Consider the following 26,496-nt stretch of genomic DNA (forward strand, 5'->3'; position numbering starts at 1 on the left):
TACACACTCTCTGCGTGGAAGGTAAATTGTGATGTGGATGTGTGTGCGGTGTGGGCAAATGTTTCTGTGGGGGGTTTGCTATATGCTGTATGTACAGAAATGATGAATGGCAGCAGAAGCTAGCGCACATAGGCCGTTATATTAGGGATTATAGACCAGAGAGGTTCCTTCGTCTGATGCGAGACCACCTCGTGATCTTTCCAAACTGGCCACGACAGTTTTATTATCATTTACTGTTATGACCTTTTGACCTGTCATCACACCCTGCAGGAGATTAGACCACCTTTATTTAGGAGCTGGGAAGCAGAATGAAATGGAGGTGGAGGTCACAGTGCTCAGTGTGGAAGGTTTATGTGATTATTTGAGCTGATATATGTGTGCACTAAGGCTGTAACACTATATTTATTTCTCATATTTGGCACAGGGTGACTGGTTCAGTGTGGGACTTGTTTCAGCTTTTATTAAACTGAGCAAATTTTTATCTAAAACATCTGGCAAACCTAATGCAGTGTAACTACAGTCTTTGTGTGGTGCATACTACACTAGCCAGTTTATACAGCTGACACTGGTACTGTATGGAAAATCATTAGATAACTTGTTTTGGATTTTTTCATTTTTTACAGATATTTGTAGCATCACCAGACAAAGAGCAGTGAACCAGACTGAAAAAGTGTGCCAACACTGTCCACCTACAGTCAGGTAAAATGTTCTTCAAGGAAATGTTTACCGTAAGTGCAAACCCTTCTTGACAACACAAGCTTTTGGGACTGCAACTACATCACTATAATCAGTAAACACAAAGAGCTTAAGGCTGACTGTAGAATCTCTTCCTGTCGGCACAGCTCTGCAATTAAGCTGGAGAAGTACAGTCATATTCACTTTTCCTTTCTTTTAGACTTCATACCAGATAAAAATGACTCATAAGCCAATTTGTAGTGGCTACAACAAATTGAAAAGATACACTTGTATTATTGGTGAGGGGGTGAAGAAAGCTCTTCTTAACAATGCTGTAAAATTCTGGAAGCTGACAATGAAGTGTTATATTAATTGCTATACGATGCTTTCAACAAAACCTGCTCTCAAGTGTTTCTTTGTTTCTCTCTTTATAAAGTATTCTTAATGCTGGCATTGCCTGTGCAAACCTACACAGCTGCAGCTGTATGTAGATGGATGCATGTGATGTCTATGAGGAGAGGCGTTAAGCGTAATAAGTGTAGACACTAATCTGATTTTCTGCTGTATGTTATGGATCTGACTCCATTCACAGCACATCATGCTTATTAAATGCAAACAAAGCATCAAACTAAGATCAGAGAAAATGTTTTCCCAAAGGGTAATTTGTGAAACTTTTCTTCTGCATCTCTTGTACATGCCATCCTTACCATGTTTTCTGAGGCAGAGAAAGGGTTATGCGTCTCCAGTCTTTGAACTCTGATGGGTGGTAGACACTGGGAGCTGTAAACTCAGAGCAGCTTGGCATGCCAGGTAGACAGGCCTGTGTAAAAGAAATGAGCAGTTTCTTACAATATATTTTTATTCATGTAGCCAACGGGGGCAGCAATTAATGAGAAGGAATTTTTCATTGTGGACTCTGATTCGTAGTAAAATTCTTCAAAAACAGCTGCAGATGCAGGCAAGAGCTTCATCATTCACACAAGATATGAATATAAAAGGCTAATGGAGGATTAGAGTATCTCTGACCTTGAACACAAGCAAGGATTAACTGTACAGGACATTCAGTAAGTTACATTCTGCTCTTGCCAAATGACTGCATTTTCCATGCACATGGGAGAGTTAGAGAAAATTCACTGATAGAGGACTCATTATGCTCTATTCAATTCCAAAAGCAATAAAACTCTTGGCAGATACTTTGGTGCTTTATGAATATTTATGAGCCAGTTACGATCACAGAAAAATCTTTGTTGAATCATGGGAAGATAATCTGCTTGCTGATTCAAGTATTGCCATGTATTTGCTGATAGTAGGATGATTAAAAGTATTGTGATAATTTCTCATCTGAAACAAAGTACCAAATTTAAAGACATTATTTACATATTATTACCAAGGCTCTAATGAGTAAATCAATATTCATGATCATGAATAAATGATGTTTCCTTGTCTTTCTCTGGATGACTAATATGAGTTTTAGTACAAACAAATATGCGCACCGGGCTGTGAAAACAAAAGCGACCGCATGGCAAAATAAAGGTGGCCTTGCTCCAGTCTGCTTACCTCTTTCACCAGGTGCCAGGTGAGACCATGATTGGTGGAGAACTCCAGTCGCACTTGAGTGTCAATGTGAGGGGAGGGCTCGCGGCCACACCCCATGACCAGTGAGAACTGCAGACTGTAGGAGGCTCCGATCTGCATTGACTGAGTTTCCACATAGCGGATACTGGAGCCAGGGCTGGGCTCACCAGAGAAGCTAGAGTACAACAGGGTGAAATACTGTGACAAATATTTTTATGGCGGTTTTCAAACCTTATAAATTCTTCTGATGTATAATATTGTTTGTAGAAATAAGAAGAAGCCTGATAAAATCATTTCTATACAACCACTGAAAGGCCAGAGTTATAAATGACCACTGGGAAGAGTATGTAAGCTATCCAGTCATGTTTGAACTGAGTGTAAAACGTTATGAAATTAATCTTTTCAAATGCCAAGCAAGACCAATATATTAATGGCAAAAGAGCATTAGGCACCTGAGGGTCCAGTCATGCTGACAGTACGGCTGGACATGCCCGAGATAGAAACCGAGACTCTGGGTGACGTCCAACACGTTGCTGAAGTCGAGACTTATGGTGTTGAATAGCACAGAGGTCATGCTGATTTCATCCAGGGCCCACACATCATGACCACGGCCTGAGTGGTACGGCTGCCACCAGCGGAACTGCACGCCAAATTTGCGAGCGCCAGATGGAAGTTCAACAGACACAATCCTGATTAAGGAAGAGAAAATGATTAACTGACATGTGTTGCCCCTTACCTGGGTACCCTAACAACGCAACTACTGATAGCTTATTAAAAGCTGAGATGGCAGAAAGAAAGGCTCAGACATTCATGAGCTGAAGGTTAATTAATAACTATTAATAATCATTGCAGTGTTGAATAACTTTACTGTTTGCAACACTCACACTTCTTTATGTGTTTGTTCTACATCAAGAAAAAAATTAAAGTTAAAAAAAAAAGCCCTGAACGTTGCTGATGTTAGTTACATAAACAGTACGTAGCCACATCCAAACAAGTGTAAAACCAGTGAAAGATCCCTGGAAATAGTATCCATGAAGCTACGCTGATCAGCTGATATTAATCATGCAGGCTGACTGAACTGTGACTCAGGTCTGACGTGGATTTTGAGCCCACACAAGCACATCTGCTGTTTGCACCTTTGGACAACATTTCAATTGATACTAATACAATGCATGGGCAGGACCACCATTTATAACTAGGATTTATGAACAGAGATGTTATGTTACTGTTTGTACAATCACTTATACACACAAAGACCTTTTCTCTTTCTCAACATGTTATAACAAACATATATGTTGCAGTACTTATCTTGCAGGAGATAGTTGCCCTCTGACTCACTGTCCTCTATTGACCTTCTAGCATGATGAAGAGTTCTGTGACATAAACTGTGCAGCTGAAATCCAGCTCACTCTGTCTTTAATGCGCTCAAAGATGCCACTAACTGTCTCAATGGGTCCCAGCAGCCGACACCTCCAGCACAAAATTACAGCACAATGTGCGTGTTAATGGAGTTGTTGCATCTTCCATGGGATTACAGCCATTCACAACACACACGGTTGCATGAGCACATAATCTAAAACAGGAAGTACCTTGGCTCATGGAAGCCTTGGTACGCATAGTGCTGCAGCAGGGTCCAGGTGATGCCGTTGTCTGAGGAGTAATGCAGCAGGACTCCCTCCCCTGGCTGGTCTGGTGCAGGACATGAGCTCAGGATGCTTCGACTGCCCAGCCGAAGGAGTGAACTGCAGGTACCTTCAGGGAATCAAAGCGAGAAAATGAAAAAAAAAGATGAAAGCGAGAATTAGTTGGGTCAGTTGGGAAGCATAAGGGGAACACTGATGAGACAGAAGGAGTGAAACCAAAAAAAGGAATGACACAGAAAGATAGAACAGGGCACATTGATAAATCAGAGAATGGAAAAGGAAGGTCACCAGGAGTGTGTTCAAAGAGCAGAGAGAGTGGGTTAAAAGGATAGATAAACATGCAGAGTGAAGAGGTGGGAGGGAGGTGGATGATGGGTGAGATGATTAAATGAATGAGGACAAAACTTAATGAGAGGAGTTTAAAAGAAAAAAGTAGGAGCCAGCAAGAGTGTGAATGAGAATCACAGTTTATATCCATGTATTCAAGTAAACTGTAAATAGTCCCAGTACAGCGAGAGTTTCTGTCATCTTATGTTTATTTGTGTTTTGGCAGACATATCACCATCTATACTAATGTAAGATTTATTATAATTTCCATCATCTGTCTTGGGCTGCCAGTCATCCCCCAGCTCTCTGTTGCTGGTTGAGCTGTGCTTTCATTAGCGGTGCAGTTTCCTCTTCCAGGCAGCTGTTCACTCAATCAGCCAGGAAACTGGCATTAAATATGGCCATCAGGTGGCACACTGAGAACCGCAACAGGCATAATCAATCTAACACAGATGCCATATCTAAATCCATCGTTCCCTCTTCATCATTCTCTCTCATATTTTCATCTCCTCTCTCATCTGCAGTCCTCCCGATGATCACAATCCATCTCCGAGCACAGGAATACAGAGTATGAGGGAACGAGGGGTGGGCAGAGGAGGAGGGAGAATAGATGGCTGCCTGGAACATTTGCTGTATCAATCACAGGTACAGACATCCGATGAAGACAAGCCACAGTTTTCACAATAATCTGGCAAAACTTGTGTTCCCTGATTTCTCTGCTCATGTTTTTATATGAAACATTTTTTTTCCCCCCTTTTTTTCACATTTCCAATCTGTTCTGCTGTATATATAAGCACTACCATTACCTGGCCTGGGAACTGTCTAGTGGAGCCGTGACCAAGTGTCTCCTGCTGTCCCTGTTGAAAACCAGTGCCTTGCCGCTGGCAAGCACGCCGCAGCCAAAGCTGACCTCAGCCCCACGAAGTGAGGAGAAGCTATGGTAGGAGGAGAGGCGCGGGCTGGAGAAACCTTCAGAAAGGAAAGCTGGAAAAGTCTGGGAGGCAAGCTCACAAGCTGGACCACTGAAGCCTGGGTCACATCTGAGAGGAGTACGAGACAAAAGAAAGGAAAAGAGAGAAGAAGACATACGAGATATTAAGAAAAAGTTAAAGTTATAAATGAGAACAAAAGGCAGAAATAATGAAAATTCATTAATAAGTCATAAACATAATACTACACCTGATTAATTTTATATGGTGATTGGTGCTGTAAGGCATTATATGGATGAGTAGGCTCATTTTGGATTTATATGCTTTAATAAAAAAAGTGGATCCTTACTTGCATCCTGTGCGGGAACAATGTCCTCTTCCAGAGCAAAAACGAAGGCAAGCTGGACCAATATACACTGAAAAGAAGAAAATTAGCTGCAATTAACCAGAGACATTAAAAGACAGAGACATGGTGCTTAAAGAATCCCAAATATAAATCTATGGGAGAATTCTGTAAGATGATGATTATCCTACCCCTGGCCCCAAAGAGCCAATCAACAGCTGAACCACGAAAGCATGTAAGATGCTGTGCTGCTGCATGTACACAGCAGAAGGTCTCAACATTATCTAATCATTATGCAGTAAAGATGTAAGTTTACCTTTTTTTTTTGGCTTGTATACTAACCACCTGTTCAATACTGTAGTGGGAAGAGCCAGAGATATTGATCATATTGGCGATTTAGATTAAGTCATTTACATAGAAACTTCAAAATAGCTGTCCCAGAAACTGCCCAGAGGCGTAATCAAGGTGATGAGACTTGTTTGTTGTAGAACTTTTTACTGCAAGACGTAACTCATGTATTCTGTATCTGCTATATTAAATTAATGGTTACCCTAAGTATATAAGTATTATCTTGTTAGCATAAACCACAAATGCATTGTAGGTGAAATATATTACATCTGAACAAGGACAATTAAAATAAGGTTATTCATGACACTTGTGCAGACAAACCAAATTTATTGCATGTATCTTGAGTAATGTTCATCAGCACTTTATATATCAGCATAGTTTGTGCAACAGCTGTGATTTATACTGCTTATTTTGAGTTATACTGTTTGCATAATTAAGATTTCCTTCATGTGTATCTGTATATATGTCCAAATCTTTATATACTGCATTGGCACATGTGACAAGAAAAATCTGCCCAGTATACATAGCTCATACCGTTGTCTATAGCCCACATGTTGCCGGCTCCAGAGCAGACTGCTTCCAGCGAAACCGAGTTGTCTCTGTGAGGGCAGCATTGGGCAGAGGAATAGAGATTCTGGTCCACCTGTGCAGACAGATATAGTAGGGTGAAAAAATAACAGACATACCATACATTTACAAACACAGATGCACATATGGAGATATGCACACTGATTTATACCCGCTGTAGTTGTCAGAAGAGTATATGGTGCTGTGAGGTAGATGCGTCCAGCGCAGAGCTCTGGCAGACACTCAGTGTGGAGGCAGAGACCAGGAACGGCCGTGGTTGGTAGAAAACTCCAGACTGACACTAATGAAAAGGATAAGAGGACATCTTAGTGGTGGAAATTGGAATGTCTGAACTTAAATTAGGTAACAAATTATGGTAAGTGGTGTTGACTCCACTGTCCTTCACTCCTGTATACAAAGTACTCCACATCTGAATACATTTGACCCTTCAAATGAGGGCTGCAGTTTGATTTAAATACACAGAAATAATACAATATAGTCCTTAACAAACTAACTGAACTGACATTTCTTATTGTTAATGATCAAATGAATTTAGTTTGCATCTGCTTGGAAGCATTAAAGCAGTTTACCTTTAAGTTTCATGTGTACAAGCTTAACACGAAAAATAACTGAGTGAGTCTAAGGGGGCCTGGTGTGATGTGTGAGAGTCCTTTATCACTGCACAATTTCATGTGTTTGAATGAAAAAAACAAAACAAAAAAAACCCCGGACATATTCACATACTTTGCCTGGCCTAGTTTACTGTACAATGAGTCACACCTGTTGGCAGGCTGGTAGGAGCCACAGCCCAGGTTGATGGAGAACTGAGCAACGTGTGTGTGGGTGCCAGGCAGCACAGGGAGCAGCTGCATGAAGTCCACGGCCCACACGTGACGGTTGACACCGCCATGTGACCGCTGCTCCAAGCAGAACTGGGTGACTGGTGTTTGTAGCTCAGTTGGCAGGGCCACAGATACCACTGCAGGACTCTGCGAGCAGAACGATAGGGGATACAATAAAGAGAGCAGAACACAGGGGAGACTCAAATTATGGCCGTGACTGCAATTATTTCAATGATTGATTAATCTGCTAATTATTTAGTCAATGCATTAATTGACTGGTCTATAAAATGTCACAAAAGATCATGTCTAATTATCAGCCTGCTTGGTTGGTTTTACCAACAGTCAAAACCAGTCAAATAATATTCACTTTTGTATGACATGCAAGCAGCAAATCCTGTATACGAGCAGCTCAAAAATGACAAAACAAACAAACAAACAAAAAAAAACACGACAATGGGTATCAAAATGTCTCCGGCTGTTAATCTAATACACAGCTATTAGTTTAAACTCTAATAGAAATCTATTAATCAAGCCAACTATTCAAAACTTCATTGTGATAGGTTTAAGTTATTTAAACAGTACCAGTCAGAGCACTTAGTTTATGCACGTGTACTTTCTGTGTATCTCACCCTGTAAGAAGAGTATGGAAGGGTGTCGAGCACCACACGCTCCCTCCTGCCTTCAGACCGTCCAAACAGAATCACATCATTTTCATGGGATTCTCCTGGATCACAGTCCGCACCACCTACACAAAAACATGCCCTATTATGCTTAAACACATGTCAAAATACTTGTGGTTTACTAACTACAACTACAGACTCTTGATCTCTCTCCCTCTTAGCCCGAGATCTGTGGACTGTGGTGATCTCTTTTAAAAACTCATCTTTTTAAACTTGCTTTTGGGTAACATTTGTTTTGACGTTCTTGTTGTGAAGCACTTTATTATATTTATCGTGAAAGGTGCTTTATAAATAACATTTTACTTACAACTAGACAGATAGAGGGTGGATAGAGTATGTAGATGGAGGATTTCCATACCCATGGTAAAGTGGAAGCGGAGGTTTCCATAAGATGTGGTGTCGAGGTAGGGGGTGCACACTCGCCTCCGGCCTTCCCTGTCAAACACCAGCGCAGAGCCAGACTCAATCTCTCCACACTGGGTCCCGTAGATAGCGCCCTCTACGTCCCAGCTGAGCAAAAAGAAAAAAAAAAACATGGAGGGATGTTTTTTTTTTTTTTTTTAAGTAAAAGACTACTCTCAACACAAAATGTTCACTTCAAACTTGCTTCTTTCAGCTGCCGCCTTCCTCGCAGAGGGGTTGGATGGGTTTGTATGTTTGATTTGGCACGGATTTTTACACCGGATGCCCCTCCTGACACAACCCTCCCCTATCTCTCAGGGATTTGTGTCTCCTCCCAGTCTTGTACTGTGTTAACCACTACGCTGTAGAGTTATTTTGGAAAAATAAGTGGTGACTAAAATTTGTGAATGATTAAAAAACAACAAACAAACAAACCAAAAAATGGCGCTATCCCAGCAACTGATTTATTACGGTACACTGTGGTTTCTTAACTCCTCACAGTATGCCTGAAAATCACACAGTAAATAAATAGGAAACAGAGGGGCTAAGTTTATTGTGAAATTTAAAACTAAAATAGGACAATTACTACAGACAAAAGCACTGACATAACAGTATAAAAATTAACAATCTGTATGCCAGTTTAATAGTTTATTAGTTTAAAGGCTGTTTATCTTTTACACAGTATTTCCCTCTGAGTATAACTAAAATCAGGACACTATTATAATTCATGTCTTGCTGCTAAAAAACACACAGTGCCCGAAATATGGCATAAACAAACCAGTAGAGGACTTCTATACATGCAGGACACACAGACACATGCACGCACAAACACATTTCTGCACAGTAGAGAGATGATTCTCATTAGTTCTCACAGGAGATAGCTTCTGCAGCGTTCCTCTATCTCCTCTCCCAATTTCCCTTCCCTTTCCTTTCCCTCTGTTACTCCCTAGTTTCAGTGTCTCTGTCACCGGCAGTCTTGAGTTAAATGACACTTAGTGGAGTGTACTGTACCTTCAATACACACAAATAAATCTCCCTGCCTCCCTCGCACATGTTTCAGTGCCTAACGCCTGATGGGTGAGAGCTAGCATGCAGTGCAGCATGTTGGCATCCTGCAAAGAGGTGTGAAGGTGCGGGGCGGTTGTGGAAGCGCATTCCCGTTTGCGGTCCTTCTCATTAATGGAAAAACATGCTGACAGACATGGTGCATGGAGCTTGTTAATCACTCCCTGGCAGTAATGCTATCTATCATCACTCTCCTTTCATCTCTCTTCCTCTTGCAGCGCTTCAGACAGTGCTCTCTGCTGTCCAGCGTGTGTATGTGTGTTACTCTGAACAGATGGACTGCCATCTCTGTAGCAGTCAGAGGCATGGCGTTCACCTGTGTCAGCCCCCGTGCTCGACTCGATCTTGTGCGGCGCGCTGCATGTTTAATCACTTGACATATGACAAGTGACAGGTGTCTGTGCATTTATATGTATACATGCACAGAATAATATCTAAATACTGACACCTAACAAAAGTCCTATTTCTCTGATAATGTCTCACTTCCACTTGCCAACACGAGTTAGACAAATCTGCTCCCACATACATTGGGGATGAGGTTTTCTAGAAGATTCTGTTGACTCTTTCGGCCCTTCGTGGTTTGGCTCTGTTGTACATTTTGAATCCTTTAATGACAGAGAAAGCCTCTGGTCTCGAAGCTAAGTTGAGTTTACTGTTGCCGTTTATTGCGGTGATCAAATTCCTTGTCAGTATCAACTTTGCAAGGTCAGTGCTACATTTTTAAAAAGCTCTTAAAAATCTTTAAGTATCCATAGTGGGTTTTTTTTTTGTTTTGTTTTGTTTTTTTGCAGTAGCAATTGAAAAAAGATGATAAATTAAGATAAATATAAATCAAATGTCTTTGGACATTTTTAATGCTTTAATGACAGAGAAGACTCTGGCCTCGAAGCCAAGTTCAGTTTACTGTTTCACTTTTATTGTGGTGGATCAAACTCCTCATTAAGATAAGCAATAAATTAAATTAGTCAGTAAAAGGGAATGAAATGAGGCCACTATTTACTCACTTTAATGGTGGGCTCTCAAAGTCTTCCTCCCAGTAGCTCCTTCCCTCCTCACGGTGCAGATCAATGTCTCTGGTGGAGGCAAAGCTGTGTCCAGTTTCCTCACCACCATGGAAATACATGGCATTGCCTTCTGACTGACAGGCATGCTGTACAATAGAACACAGATAAGAAATAGTAACTTGAAAGACTGTATCTGTAAGACTGAAACAACCACATGATTACTTTCACATTGCTTTCACACTGAAGCTGCTGTAGTTTCTCTCTTACTATATCTAATCTTAATAAAAGATCGTTTTATTTAATCTTAATAGATCTGGTAACTGAGCATTCTACCACATTTCTAAGTACATGACTGGGGAAAAAAAATCCATGAGTAAATGAATGAATTCCATGTAAATATCCATTGATTTACTGGTGTACCTTGACAGTAGCTCCAGGGAAGAAGAGCCAGTTGGCAGTGTCTGGAGGATCCAAGTTGTCCTCCATCAAGGGGGTCCTGTGGGCAGCATTGACCAGAAGTACATTGTCCATCCCCCAGCAGGACTCGTAGCCTTCGGGCCTGGGGGCCTCCTGAGACCAGCGGAGACGAACTCCATCAGCTCTGGTGGAATGTGGAAGGGGGAGCAGGTGGATGACAGTGCTGCTGTTGGTAGGAGCTCTGGAGGAGAGGAAAACATTGAAAACAAGTGACTTTGTAAATTTGGAAGCTGCGTTTATGTAATAATGTTCGATATTTACACAGTAGATAAACTCATTAATCGCTACAAACATGACTGAAAAAAAAAATCAAATAAGGAGAGACACAGAGGCTTTAAAAACCAGTCAAGTGTTTACACGAAAGCAAAAAAATCCACTTAGTGCTGCTAAGTACTGTATAAAGAAGACTATTATTACACAATGCTTATGTTTGAAAGCTGACGAAACAGAGAGAGGCAGAGAGAGAGAGAGGGATTAAAAAACAGGTGGATCACCGAGGCAAACAGGAGAGGGATGACAAATTAAGAGGGGGAGGTGTGAACAAGGAAAAAAGAGGGCGGGTGTTCAGAACAGATGGAAGAACTGTGGGATGGATGAGGCTCAAGGAAGAAGAGGAGAGAAGACCTGATCTTCTCAGTGTGATCCAGTCATCTGAGGTGTTGGTGTTACCACTTAGGCTGTATGACACAGTGATGCTGGGGTCTGAGTAACTGAACCGGCAGGAGCCCGAGCCTGAGGAACACAAATACCAACAGAGGATAGATGTATATGATTGTTAACACGCCCGTAGAGGGAAGAAGCTAAATAGTGCGTCAGTTAGTTAATTTTTCATCAGCTGAAACTGTTATCAGCAAGGCAATGATCTTTGTATACCCAGAGGTGAAGCTGCACAATGCACAATACAAGATGGTGTCTTTCATGCGATTGCTCCCACGTTGCCTCCATTAGAGGAAAAAAATCTAATGGTGTCACAGTGGAACTAACTGATCAGCAGCTTAACAGGGCTGAGAGACATCAGGGAGCTGAATGATGGGGTTGGGCAGAGGTGGCTGGAGGAAAATTCACAGACTAAAGACGATTGCCAACTACATCCAGAAACTGTTAGTTCATCTATGTGTGTGTGTGTGTGTGTGTGTGTGTGCGTGTGTGTGTGTGGTGTGTGTGTGTGCGCACCCTTTTTGTTGCAAATTTCTGTTTGCAGAGTCAGTGAGGGATTGGACCGTTTTAAAATGTGGATGTTGTGTGGGTGCTGCGGGATTAGGGAGGGTCAAAGGCTACTAATGGAGGGAAGCAGGTAACCCCCAACATCCCTACCTCGCCTCTCCTCTCCCCCTCCTCCCACTTCACCTGACGGTGTGTATTGTTCATGACTCCAAAATGTTGTGCCATGCTGTTACATCCCCACTGAATACAGCTGTGCATTAACCTGCTGCCACTTCACAGTACTGCACTGAACTGTTCAATACACAAAGCAAATTCATATTAAGGACCTTCAAACAAGAGTGCACCCAGACAGAATGAGAAAGGGGAAAGAGAAACAGAGGAGGGGAGGAAGGGTGAGGGGACACTGCTCTACATTATGCACTCTTATTTCCTCCCAGTCACGTTCCCGTGAGAACTGGCGGATGCATGTAATGGACATGAAAAATACAGCACCTCTAAAAACTCTGCCATGGCCTTCTGGGTGTCTTTCCAGAATATTGTAAATCATTCATTATTGTGACGGGGGTGGGGATGGGGGGGTGGGAGAGAAAGAAAGAAATACAGGTACAAGCCTGCTTCCTGATTTCTAACAATGCAAAATGTTTCCCGGGGATGGCAATGGGCCCGATTGTGCTGAGTGGCTATGACCGTTGTGCACAAGGCTACCAAGGTTAAAAAAATGTCCCGTGCAAAAGTTTTCTGAATGTAGTTTCTGTTCACAATGCCTGTGGAGATTTAATACTCACCCAGGGCAAACTGCAGGACTGAGGCTGTGCTGGTGTTTAGAGGCACAGTAGTCTGGGAAGAATACACAAGGCAATTTAGGATATTATACATTAATAATTACATTAAGTTATAATTTATAAACAAATCATAGAGGAAACATTTGTTCTTTTGCACTAAATTTGTAACTTAAGAGTAATCATGCTGCTGCCAGATGAGAACTTTAAACACTTCTGTATGTTGTATATTCTAAATGTCTGTTTGAGTGTGTGTGTGTGTGTGTGTGTGTGTGTGTGTGTGTGTGTGTGTGTGTGTGTGTGTGTGTGTGTGTGTGTGTGTGTGTGTGTGTGTGACTGTGTGTGTGTGCATGTGTGTTTGACAGAAGCAAATAGGCTGGCAGGCTGTGTGTGCATGTGAATGTATGCCGTCATTACTGATGTTGTTTTATTTGTCACTATGTGTAAATGTTTCCGTGTTTCTGCTTGTGCACGCTTGTTGCGCTTGACAGAAGAGCTGCCAGGCAGCGGCATCAAACATTTGGAAGAGTGACAAACAAAGCAAATGCTTATCAGAGAAGTAAATAGAATCACGAGGCACTAAATACTTCTATGTTGAAGCCTGGCTTTAATCTCCTACACCAGAGTAAACAGTCTGAAATCAAGTTTATAAAGATAGAAAGAGAGCATGAAAATGTTTGATAAGTGTGCATGAGCGTGTGTGTGTTTCTGTGTCACACTGTGTGTGCTGTGTTCTGCTTTACTATAGTATGTCTAGAATATGACAGTCAGTCCCGACTTTATTTTCACATTAAAATGCACCGTTATGCATGCTAGTCGCAAACGGTGTGCCGCAGTTTGCATGAGAAGTTTTAGAAAAAGCTGTCAGGTCACAAAATGCATAAATGCCAAATAGGTGCGGCAATATAGTGAACTAGGAGAGAACTAATAGAAAACAATAGTAGAAAGTTGTGTTTGAAAGGGGTTTTTTAAAAAGGCTTATGTGGCATGTTGACAAAATTTTTTAAGTGAACAAAGAAACCATGAAATACACCAAAACTACTTTGTACTTCTGTTTCTGTACATCTTAAGCATGCTTCAAGGGCAACGTTGGAGACTGGGGGTGGGGGGGTGGGGGGGTTCAGTTCTGTTCACTTTTAGCTATTTTTATTTGATGCATGACTACTCTGTGTAACCATGCCTCACACCACGAAACAGAGAATGCACATTTGAATTATTTGAATTTGTTTAATCTAATTATCAGTTAACCTAAAGTTAACAAATACTGCTGCCCTTGCTTACACATAAAACAAACTGCAAAATATGGTATTTACTTATTGCTGAATTCATCCTTTCATCAAACAGAACCAGGCAAGGTAAATTTCCGTTCCTTCACCACAATCAAATACCTCCTGCTTTAGCGGGTTGTTCACAGTGTTAATGGAATATACAAATTCAAACATGAGACTCTACTGCAGTCAGAGCAAGTATGATGCAATTTACTGGCAGTGTAGTTGTGGCGACTGTGTGGTTGCTTTGGATGTATGATCAATTGGCCGTAAAATGTACTGTGCAGCGCAGTGTGGTCAAACATGGCAGTTACCAGCTCTCTCGCTCCAAAGGGCTCACAGAAAGTGACCGCTCTGCCATGCATCAGTACGCCACACTGCTCTCCAACCTCGCAGTTGCTACACTCAGACCTGAGAGAAGAGAAGAGAAGAGAAGAGAGAGAAGAGAAGAGAAGAGAAGAAGAGAAGAGAAGAGAGAAGAGAAGAGAAGAGAAGAGAAGAGAAGAGAAGAGAAGAGAAGAGAAGAGAAGAGAAGAGAAGAGAAGAGAAGAGAACTAAGGCTGAGTTAGAAGACATAAAGGGCAGGCACTGCAGAAGTAGTGACAGTGCCTGCACCCCAAGATTACAAGAGGAGTCATAACCTTTTAACCTACCAGATGCTGGGGTCTAGCTCTCCTAGTAAGTTGGAGTCAAAGTCGTCACGCAGCACAGCATGTTTTCCATGGAGCTCCACTGCACACATAAAGCACATGCTCACAGTTAGACGCCACCTGTATGATACTTTTCATGCTGTACTTAATTGTGCAATTATAATTTTAAAAGAAAAGAAACAAGAGCAAGAAGTGGAATGCAGGCTCACCAAGACTCGGTCTCAATGGGGACTCAGTTGGAGCTGAAGCAGACAGAGAGGAGCAGAGTGAAGGTTGCGCGTTAAGCAGTGATTACAAGCTTTACAGTACCTGCATGTGTATTTTCATGTTGCACCCAGAACTAGCAAAGCGTTCTTTATAAAGCGCTGAAAAAGTGTAATAATGAGCTTTCATGATGAATAAATGTAAATGCATGGACCACACAGGCCGTTTCTATCTGTGTTGTTGCATTGTTATAAATGTGTATTAGTCGGAAGAAGCTAGAAAATTGGTCCAATCTTGAATGATCATCTCTGAGTGAAACAAACTTTCGCTGTGCCCTGGCCGGCCATGGCCGCAGTCTCTTGGCTAATAATGTTAATTCCTTTCAGTAATGAAAGGCTGGGCTGCTATGATTAATGGTTCAATGGCAATTAACCGCCTTCCTCCCCAGAGGCGCCCTCTGTGCTGTAATCTGTGGCCACTGCCTAGCTAACACACTCAGCCATCAATCTCTCCCGGGGCATATGCAGCTCTGAGAAGAGGCGGGAGGTGAATGGAGGGAAGTCATGAGTGTTAGGATTTAATGAATCAACTATGGGTTTTAAAAAATGGTTGCAAAGCGTCGCTGTGACCTTTGTGTTGAAACAGGCGGGTGAGGTAAAATAGTACACACTGAGATTTAAAACTTTATAAATCAAAGTTTGATAGATTAGTTTGATGGAAGCTTTGTTTTTCTAACTTGTGTTCATATAAAAGAAACAGGAAAGAAGTGACAAATAAAGCAGTTTTAAAGCACGAAGTGTCAATAAACCCAGACCTGCACCGAACAGGATGTTGGTGCCAACGAGAGCATAAATTAGAATACAGTCTTCACACCTTTATTTTATCAGGTTAAGGAAATTTCCAAAGTTGAGATCATGAATATTAGAGACTCATTTCTACTTTTAAGTGGCAAATAGGCTTTGACCTCATCAGTGAAAAAGTCACCATTCAATTCCTCTGCGCTACTTTACTCTGCTCTGGGGGGTGGGGGTGGGGGTGTTTTAAGACAACCTTACTCCAGACTGAGGAAACATAATCAGCCACAGTATTCTCATCCAGGATGAGCCTGCCCACCTGATAAGGTGGTCTAAGATAGCACAGCGTGGATTTGTTCCACAGTTTAACTTTGAGTTACTTAAGACTCTCTTTCAAACATTTGAGAAAGCCCACCTAAAGCCCCTTATAAACAACAGAACCTGAATCGAGAGAGGAGGGATTATACAAAAAAGTGTTCTTACAATCGTAATGGCTCTGGAAATGTCTTTACTTTAAGCTCAGCTTTCACTTTCTTTAGCTGCCCTCATTTCTCGCCACTGGATCCAAATGCCGGGCTTTTAGGAATGGATTTACTATTCATACACTGGTGGTAAAGTTTCATGCTGACTGTAGAAGTTTAAGTGGCCTATGTGACAGAGCTGGCTAGTTCAGTGACTGTGACCATTGCTGCTGCTCTAGTGGCCCCTGATGCTTAGCTCTAAGGCCAGAGCTCCAGCTTAGTGATGTAGCCCATTAAAAGCAGATCAAAGGCTTCTGTTTCCAGCTCTCCATCTTATTTTGCTCTTTTCTAATCCCCCAGTGCCTGCTGATTCAGAACATGTTTAGAGGAGCCATCAATCCAAGCATGTGTAACTCTTCTATGTTTCTTGTGTCAAATTTGCATTGCTATTAATCTATAAGAAAAATTATGCATACCATGCTCAGTTTACATGACCATGTGCTGATCTCACGTATTCAACCTGAAATGCACTTAAATTCATTTCCTAGTAATCCACCCTCTCAAACAGGCATACAGTCACAAATGCCTGGCTGGTTGATAATTCTGCTCTCTCTAGTCTTCGTCTCTCTTGCGTGCTTAAACAAACCCTTCTAAATCACTTCTAGTCTATCTAGTGAGGCCATTTGGCTGGAGAAAGGCCCAGAAGATTTTTTTTTTTTTTTGGGTGGATAATCCCTTGAAGCTTCCAAAAAGGCCTCATTTACAGTTTTCTTTCTCAATGCTTCATCACACTCTCCTGCTGTCTCTCTCACTTTCCTTCTATCACAATCTCTCTCTCCTTCCTACCCCTCCATCCGCACCCGTTCCGTTTCTCTCTGCCTAACCCTCTGTGCATCGAGAGCAGACAGTGGTGCTCATTTCACTTGGATTAATCCCCTCTCACTTTCTTAAAGACTTCAATTACTGCCTCCTCTATTAGCGGCTCATCTCTGCTAATGCCTGTATCTCCCTGGCCAGGGCTTAAACACACAGGCATGCAAAGGGACACACACACACACACACACACACACACACACACACACACACACACACACACACACACACACACACACACACACAAATGCACACATACACAGATGACTTTGCCTTCCACAGCTGACCCAGCCCTCTCTGATATTCTCTGAAATACACATGCACACTTATGCACACAAATAACAGAAGCAACAAACAAGAGGGCCTTTTCAGCAAACTATACCAGTACTCAAAGCACATGGGTGCTGATGAGCAGGGCTGGGGTGCTACAATGGGGGACTAAACGAGCATAAGCTTTGGCAGACTCAGACATCTTGGCAGAAAGATTGCAGGGCACAAGTCATGTTAAATCTTCTCCCCCTCGTCTCCTCATCTTCCAGCTCTAATCTCCTCTTGCTCCTCTTTTCTCCCCACCCTGTAAACTGCACCCACTCTCCCAAACTCTCTTGTTCGCTTTTTTTTTTCGCTTTTTTCCCCCCCTTCGTCTGACTCACATCCTTGATGATGTGAAGTGCATTTGAAGTCATGCAAACAGGCTTATGGTCGTCTAACTGGTGGTTGTAATTACTAACACACCAGGTTGCAGGAAGCTGTTGTTTTTGATCTGCAGTGACTAAAAAGAGATAGTTCTCCAAGGTTAGATAGAAGCCACTCCGGTCCATGCAGTAAAAAAAAAAGGACTTTGTAGTTAGCTCTAATTGGTGTTATTATAATAATAATAGGTGAAATAGGTGAGTCTGAGTCAGCAAAGAAGTAAGACTCACACCTCCATGCCCATGTTACCTTTGTTTTTGTTTTTTTTTAAGTCAAAATCAAAACTATCATCATATGCTTCTTCACCAAAAGAAAAAAAAAAACCCAAGAGAGGCTTATTTGTCTTTTTGAGCCTGTAAATATGTTAGAGATCGGACAAACCTCAAGAAACATATTATTCTTTAACATATTCTCTCCCCTTGGTTGGTAAGGTTTAGTCATAAAAGTAATTCCAACAAAAAACTGCATGACTAAAATTGGAAAAGAGTCATGTTTTAAAGGCAGAAGAACAGACAAGAGCAGAAAATACGACTAGAGGAGACAGCCAGGATCCAAGTGAGGGAGACAAACCAACAACCAAGGTCTTAAAATTTTTTGTGCAACTGAGCAATATGGAATGGCAGGCAAGATGGCATTCAGCCAGGCAAGCAGGCTGGCTGGCAGACTGGGTGGGTGGTGAGGAGGTGGGAGAGGCTAGGCCACCCGTCCCTCCTCTGTTGCGTTGTGATCAGGCACCCCTTAGGGAGCAGTGGCCTCTCTGAGTTATATGTCTCTTTAATAATCCATCTGGGGTGCAATGCACTTGGCCAGGCCCATAAAGATCTGATTTATTCTCTTGCTGGAAATGAGAGGACTTGGGGATGCTGTGCAGAAAGCAGGAACTGCTGGCCCTGCTGTCAGGAGATAGAACTAATGGACGGCCTACAGCGCTATTCAACACCCTCAGTGACTCCACCCTTTAGCAGAGAGCACCCTTTCCCTGCCCTCCCCTACCTCTCTTCATCTCCCACCTTGGCTGCTAATAAGTCTTTTTATGGTCACTCATTAAATGTACTTCTGTTTTATCTAACCCCTTATCTGTTCTTATACTTTCACTTATTTAAAATTGTAGGAGTAATTTGAATTTTGCCATGTCATGCTTTAAAGCATCTCTAAGAGCCTGTGCTGATTGGTGTCACAAACTCCTCTACCGCGCTGCGCATTTCATTTGGTTGCAGCAGAATTTGTCAGACTCCCATTAAGTCCTGTCTTCAGAATGCACATATAAAAACAAAATATGGGGATTTTTTTTCCTGTGCAGGTTGTTGGGGTAAAGTAATGGGGTGTAGATCAAAGCAAACTGGAAGGGATGTTAGAGGAATGAATTGGAGGCAGATTGAAGAGACGGGGTAGAGAAGTGTGCTGGCACAGCAGAAAGGAGCTGTAAACACAGGGGGGAGCAGTGTGTCGGGGACCAGGCATCCCCCAACTCTTCTAGACAGATTATTTTACCCACATGTACACACACACACACACACACACACACACACAAATCCAGCCCTTGCTTATGTCTTAGCAGGCGTTTTTGGGATTTTCTGTTACTGAGAAGCAAAGTGTTGCATGTCAGGTGTTCCACTTCGAGTTTAGGTTTTAAATCTCCCGTTCTTTACCATTAAATCTTACATTTACGTTAGAATTTGTCGGTCCTCATTTCCATCATTATAACATCAAATTCACGCTCTTTATTTCTAGTGCTTTAACTAATTTGTCCATTTGTTCTTAAAGTCTTCGCCTTGGCTGATCGGCTCTGACTGCCCGCCCTCTGCTTCTCTCCCTCTATTCTTACGTTCTCTTTTTTGGCTTCCCTCCCCCTCCTCCGTGGATCATAACCCTGTTTTAGATAGCTTTCAAAGCTCTTCAAAGCTGAAGTCTTAAGCATATGAACTTCTGAAGTGGCTTGAGCTGGCCCCATATCTTTTATTTCACTTTGAATGCTAATGTGGAGATTTGAAGTAACTTTGCTCGGAGCTGCCCTGCACTTTCTTTGCCACTCAAAACTAGAAAATAACCTTTGATCCTGCAGGAAAAGGAAAAATCTACAGGCTGCTGTCTTACCTGCTGGTAACTCTGATTTTGTTGAGGAAACTGAGACAGTAATCATGATTTATGTGCAGTTCTCAGTACTTCTTTGACTTCGTTTTTGCACGATGATGCTCTGCATGGTTAAACAGTTTCGGCTCTATCGACACACAGTTTGTATAAGGTCAAGTTTCATTTTTATGTCTGAACCTCGCAGTTTTGTGCGTGTGTGTGTGTGTGTGTGTGTGTGTGTGTGTGTGTGTGTGTGTGTGTGTGTGTGTGTGTGTGCGTGTGCGTGCATGTGTTTTAATGATGCACAGCTCCTTTGAAGTTGCAGGTTTTGGTCTGTAAAGGGGAACAAAATCTAAGTGCTGTGAGTTAGGTCTGTGGAGAAGAGAAAAATGATGCCTGTCTGTGTTAGGACAATCCAAAGGAGACAAAAACGAGCTCAGCGGCTCAGGAAATGTCCTTGGACAAGACACCGAACACCAAAACTGCAAAACTGAGTGTATGTGTAATGGAGAAAGCCCTTTATGAACAACAACAACAATGAAAAACATTTTATGGATGTAAAAGCTATTTGAGAGGTCCAGACTAGTTTATATAGCTGCATTTATTGCTATATAAATTCAGCTAAAATCACTTCCTTTAAAGAAAATGCTCAGAAGCTCATTTATTCCCTAATTTCTCTTCTTGGTCTCCTTGTGACTTTTGTTGCCCACGGCATATTCATTTCTCATTTATAATTCAGATTTTCGGGATTAGTTCGACATCACAATGAGTGATGCCCCATTCGCTGTCAATTAGCCTGCAACAAGGTCAGACACCCACTCAAATCTACTCTTTATTTTTGGTAATGACATTTAATTACCCCTGCACCTCCACCCAACAGTCAAATCTGGAATACATGACCTTCAAGCTTTTCATCAACACTTTCTCGTCATGCCAGCATCTTCGTCCTTTTTTTTGTCCTTCACCGAGTGTCATTAGTTGCACCTGTAATTTATAGCTCTGCATCCCTCGACTAGCTCTCCGATGTATCCCTTATCACTTTCGCCACCCTATATCCCATCTAGGCTTCCTCTCTCCCTATCATACCTTACACGTTCCCTGACGATTGCATTTAGTACATTACCTCACTGCTAGTTTTTCCTGTCTGTTTCCATTTACAGCTTTTCTCCTCCAAGGCCTTGTAACGTCTAAATCTCTGCTTTTCAGCGTGTCTGCTGTGAGTAGCTGTGTGTTAGTGTGATACTGCAGGGCCTTGGCACTAAACAAGTAAATGACTGTTGTTGGCTGTAGATATTTCATGTGCAGAGGGAAAAGACTGGGGCAGTGTGTCACTGGGAGTGAAAGGATGAGCTCTCGGGCAAGGAGACAAAGGAGAGGAGCCTTGTCGCTCTTTCTCTCTGTCACTCTTCCAGGCCTGACTGGGCTGACTGGGCTCTGTGCCTCATCTCTTCCAAGTGGCATGAAGGCATGAATTTGAACACTCTCTGCTTGGCATGTGCTACAATTGTGGATTGTGTCTCCAATGGCCTACTGGGATGTGTACTTGTAATAAAGAGTCCTCAGAGACTAACCACAATGATTATTTTCTTTCTAATAGAGACCAAGTTCTCGTGTAAGTATACAGTATTTTGCAGCTCAAATTCGACTCCAAAAACACCCTCAGCTGCAGTTACTGTACTTCTCCACTTTCAGCATTAAAGTCAAATTTTGATCCAAAAGGAGGAGTTCTTGAGTGAGGAGGAGGGAGGCTTCATTCCTGTAAACAAGCAATTATACACACTCAGCGTGCAGAGTGGGACTGCACTGTCTGTCAATAGCTACTTAAGGCTGTCAGAGAAAGTGGATGTAGGAAGTGTTGGCCATAAAGCATAAATCTCCGGCATAGAGAGAGAGGGGGGAGAAAAAAGCTGAGTTTAGCATAAGCTGAAATTAAGCTGGCAACATAGGACACCCGAATATCTCCGACTCTGGCTGCATCATTAGGCAGAAAGAAAGCCAGGAAGTGCTGCAATGGCATAGTTATGAAGGAGCAGTGCATCAACTGCTTTGCCACATCCATATTCTGATAATGCATGCATAAAATTTGACAGACAGTAGTAGGAAGTGAGACAGGGGAGCATTATGTATATATGTTGGTGCACATGTCTACGTTAACATATAGCACTATGCACAGGTAGAAAGTATCTATCTGCAAGAGCCTATGCATTCATTATGCATGTGTCATGTCTATGAACAGGAAAGAGAGGTATGTGTGCAACATCCCTGTTACTCACCCCCCTGCTCACAGAGCTGCTGGGCCAGCGCATCTTTGAAAATGATCTGTCCACGATATGTGGCCGTGGCTCTGAAAGAAAGAGATGGGGAAGTCAAGAGAAATAGAGAAGGAGAAAAAAAAATCATTATTAGAAAAAACCTACACAAAAAGAAAGTTAATTTATTGTCCGTAATATATGAAGATCAATCAGGCACAGACATTGCCCACTAAAGACAAAAAAAAACAAAAAACAAACCAACTGATAAATAAATGTACACATAAGCAACTGGATTATATTTATACTGACAGAAATGGCCAAAAAAAAAAAAAAAAAAAAAAAAGGTGAAAAGGCAGTGCTGAGCAAACACACAAACAGAATTTTTTGTGCCCATACAGTAAAAATAGAGCGTGGGATATTCAATATCATCATTCTTTGCACCGACACATTGCATTGCTTGGATGTCCGTGTAAATCTAGCTGTACGTGCTCTACGTACAGAATGTAATATGAATTTCCTTCAGATGGCCATGAAATGCATTATTCATATGAAAATGGAGAATCCTTAAAAACCTAAGAGGGTGAAATTGTCTGGAGTGCACTGGGATATTTTACACAGATAGCGAGACATGCTCTACTGTACTGTAGAATGAGATCCCCTGTAATCTGTGACAGCAGAATGACACTGGGCACAGATGCACACTGAGGAAGCTGTACAGAAAGGCAGCCCATTCAAAAAAAACAACAACTACAAAACAAGACTACTGCTGGTACTAGCACTAATCATAGTAAAACAATAAAAAATGCTCGCTATGTTGTTTATTTAAAAGCTTAGGATAAGACTGATATAATAAATAGCCCATAACTCAGAAGGGAGAATGAGGTGCAAAAATCACTACGTCTGAGAGAAGCTGCAATTTTCAGAGAGACCTTGAAATGAGTTATGGGGGAAAATATAAGTTTTAGAGCCCTTTGAAGCTCAGTGCAGTTAGGAAACTTCTGTGCAACAACACTACACTTTTAGATGGCTAGTAAAAGCTGTACTACCCCCACTCCTACAATATAACCTACAATTTTCCCCACGTATTGCACGGACAAAAAAAAAAAAAAAACAACTGCGGTGTGACTGAGGTCAAAAACATAAAGAGGAGAAATATCGCGGCTGTAATGTGCGTCCATGCTGACGGCTCGCACTGTTACTGTTTGTCCATCAAGGAGAGTGGAGAAGCTGTCTCATCTGGCACACAGACAAACTTTTTAAGTGCTGTGATCAGGCTTTGGTATTAATTATTAACATCATCTGTGGCTTGTAAATCTGAGCGACCTCCCATGCGCTGAAACACGACTGTGTATACCACCCACACACAGTGACCAAGCCTCCTAAAGTCATACTTATAAGAGGCCTCCTTCTTCACCCATCCCATATGGTGAAGTGTTCCCCACACTGTGTATTGTACAGACATTATACTGCACTTCAGTTGTTCATGTGAAGTCAACAAAGTAGAAATCAAATAATTTCAAATTCACTATATGAAAGGCTTCAGGGAAGCTATTCATAATTCTCTATGTTGTGCCACACCCAGTCAACATACTGCACATGAGGAGAGGAGGGTATAGACAATACAGTGGGTGCCTGAGTCACCCATGAGGCTCGCAGACTCTCTCCTTCTCCTTATTCATCACTTGTCTTTCCTTCTCTACAGTCCCATGCAGATTTAGTCTCTCACCTCCCAAACTCTGCCTACCGTGCACACTCGGGCCTTTTATGGGTGCCGAGGCATTTACACGTTTGCCTCAGCTCATGAATAACGAATAGATCCCTTATTAATTAATAAAGACCTCTTGTGCTTGCGCAGAGTGGGGAGAAAACACACTTAATTACACTCATATTTCAGAATTCGGTGAAAACTAATTTGAGTCTGGTATTTATGAATAAAAGATGGCGCGTAACGAACAGCGGGTGGGGATGTAGGAACAAGGCCCTTAAATATTTACTAAACACACTCTCAGCTCGAGTACACTAAACAGATGCTGTTAGGTGCCAGAAGTGCTCTACCAAAAAGCACATGCCTTTTAGTACAGTAATGTATGACTTCTCTTTCATGAAAGCACGGACTCCAGGAAAAGAAGCCATACAGTAGGTAATGTGAGTTTATGAAACCAAACAAAAAAGACAAAGGTTTCATCTTCAAAAACACATCAGAAGTATTAGAAGTACTTACTAAGCAGCAAAATGAAAAAGTTATATTAGAGTATTATATATTAAAATTTTGAAATACTGATGCTTAAACAGTCAAATAGGACTTAAAATATCAGTCTAGAGTTAGCGCTTTACAGTCTTCTTGTAGTTTGTTTGATCCACAAAAATCTGCAAAACAGTTGGCTGATGACCAACACAATACCTCAGGAAAATAATAAGATTAACATGATTGATATGAATGTAAGCTATTTAGTGTTTCTGCAGGAATCCTCTAGAACTGTCACTGACAATCCAAATGCAATAAATCTAAAGATGCTTTCTTTGTCGTCAAAAATAAATAAATAAATAAGAGAGCAGATGTTCAGGAGGAATCAGAGATACTTCGTTTAAAAAGTGTGGTGTGAGTGTATGAGTGGCTGGTGTGACTTAATAACATGTATGCCATTAAAGCAGTAGCCAGGAGAGGGCATTTAGTCTGAGCCGGCAAGTGTGTGATCAGCACAGCACGACGCTGTCTCTGTCCTGCCGTCACACTCCAGTGGTTCCTCAGTGTGTGCGTCTCTCATTACTGTCGCCACACACACACACACACACACATACACACGGAAACACATGTGCAGTGAACAGTACTGATACATGCGAAACAATTACTGCACATCTAAATGTTAATTTGACTTTCTTTGAGAGGTGGGTGGGACAATTAAGGGCCTTAATGTGTTGCTCCCCCCCCCCCCCCCCCCCCCCCTTCGCTCTCCCTCCTCTGATTCAATCGAGGGATCATTCATCTTCTGAAAATAAGTGTCATCCTCACTCCTCTCATTATTCTGAAGGAGAAAATCTGAGATGGGAAAGAGAGGGGGATTGAGGAAGAAAAAGCTGAGATCTAAGAGCGAAAGAAAGATGGAAAAATGGAAGGGGAGGGGGGTTGGGTTTTGGTCAGAGGAAACAGAGATGGGGGTTAGATGGCCTTGTCTTTCAAAGTCCACAATCCGCTGTCAAATACCGAGGCATTGGAGTAAAGGCGGGAATACGTGCGCACACACTTGAAGCCATATATGAGATTTAACATGTATGCAGATGGACAGGCTGTCACTCAAAAAGCTCCCAAAAGGGCCTGGAGTGGGTAATTACTGAGCATGTCTTCCATGTTAGATTGCATGTTGCTGTCGGCCATAAGTATCCTCCAGGAGGCAGCTTGACAGCTCTCTACTAACCACTCTCGCATGCACACATACACATATATGAACACAGTGAGAATACAGCTGATTTATCCAAGAACATGCATCCATATACATATTAAATATAGCTACAAGAAAAGACTTCAGACAACACTTTTATCCTCTCCTCCTCAAATCCCAATTAAAAGCTCATTTTCTCTCCCATCTTACTATTCCTGTTGGTAATCATGATTAATATGGAGACTTTCAGTGGTGTACAGTTCTAGTCACCAGCACTGATTTGGTGCATTTGGACCTAGCCCTTAAAATAATACACGCTAATTGGTTGATTTATCTTCCATGTTGAGGACCAGCTGTGGTTATGACACTGCACTCAGGGACAATGGAGAGAGATAAAGAAGTAATGAGACAGACAAAATCCACATTCTGGTGTCTTCCAGAAAATTCAGCAATCAGAAGCTCTGATAAAATAGAAAGTAGTGTTAATTTCTTAACGATGAAGGTGCAGTTGACTTCGCGGAATCACATTACTCCCGATCCCTGTGCCTGCCCCTAAATTAATTAATTGAAAAAGGCTCTTAGAGAACATGCAAATTTAATGAAGCTCCACAGAAGAGGGATTTGGGAGTTGTTTGGCAAATTACCTGCTTGTTAGCACAGGGTCATTGAGAGTTATGGCTCAGAATACAGCCAGAAGAAGAGCAGTTATTGCTCAGTATATAGCTTGAGGAGCAGAGCAATTGACCTTGACTACTGTTAGTGAGTAATAATTAGGGAGATTAGGAAAACAACAGTATTAAGGAGTAAATATGTGAGGAAGACAAAAAAAAAAAAAAACAGTCTATAAATGCTGTTGTTTTTTTAAGCTTAGGCAAAGGCATGTGCTGTTAAGAACTGACTTCTCCTAAATTTGAAAATCCAAGAAAAACTGCTTAAAAAAAAAAAAAAAAAGCCTATGTCTCCTCTCTTTCCTGTCTTATTGAGAGTCAGTCTAGTACAAAAGGAGACCGGGAAGAATCAGCTGTATTTACCCA

At 41.8% G+C, this 26,496-nt stretch overlaps 1 protein-coding gene across 1 annotated transcript in view; it reads right to left on the reverse strand.

Moving 5' to 3' along the window:
• Positions 1 to 26,496, reverse strand: part of reln (reelin) — a 97,531-nt gene that overhangs the window by 22,873 nt on the left and 48,162 nt on the right. Inside the window, 23 exon segments of the mRNA XM_030731847.1 lie at positions 1,383 to 1,495; positions 2,233 to 2,425; positions 2,703 to 2,939; positions 3,840 to 3,985; positions 3,987 to 4,002; positions 5,027 to 5,260; positions 5,499 to 5,565; positions 6,375 to 6,404; positions 6,407 to 6,483; positions 6,580 to 6,625; positions 6,628 to 6,661; positions 6,663 to 6,708; positions 7,188 to 7,396; positions 7,879 to 7,994; positions 8,288 to 8,439; positions 10,401 to 10,546; positions 10,821 to 11,056; positions 11,502 to 11,609; positions 12,827 to 12,878; positions 14,403 to 14,499; positions 14,742 to 14,820; positions 14,948 to 14,980; positions 22,107 to 22,177. Coding sequence (XP_030587707.1) covers positions 1,383 to 1,495; positions 2,233 to 2,425; positions 2,703 to 2,939; positions 3,840 to 3,985; positions 3,987 to 4,002; positions 5,027 to 5,260; positions 5,499 to 5,565; positions 6,375 to 6,404; positions 6,407 to 6,483; positions 6,580 to 6,625; positions 6,628 to 6,661; positions 6,663 to 6,708; positions 7,188 to 7,396; positions 7,879 to 7,994; positions 8,288 to 8,439; positions 10,401 to 10,546; positions 10,821 to 11,056; positions 11,502 to 11,609; positions 12,827 to 12,878; positions 14,403 to 14,499; positions 14,742 to 14,820; positions 14,948 to 14,980; positions 22,107 to 22,177 — 2,538 coding nt within the window.

Source organism: Archocentrus centrarchus, chromosome 6 (assembly GCF_007364275.1).
Source record: "Archocentrus centrarchus isolate MPI-CPG fArcCen1 chromosome 6, fArcCen1, whole genome shotgun sequence".
NCBI lineage: Eukaryota > Metazoa > Chordata > Actinopteri > Cichliformes > Cichlidae > Archocentrus > Archocentrus centrarchus.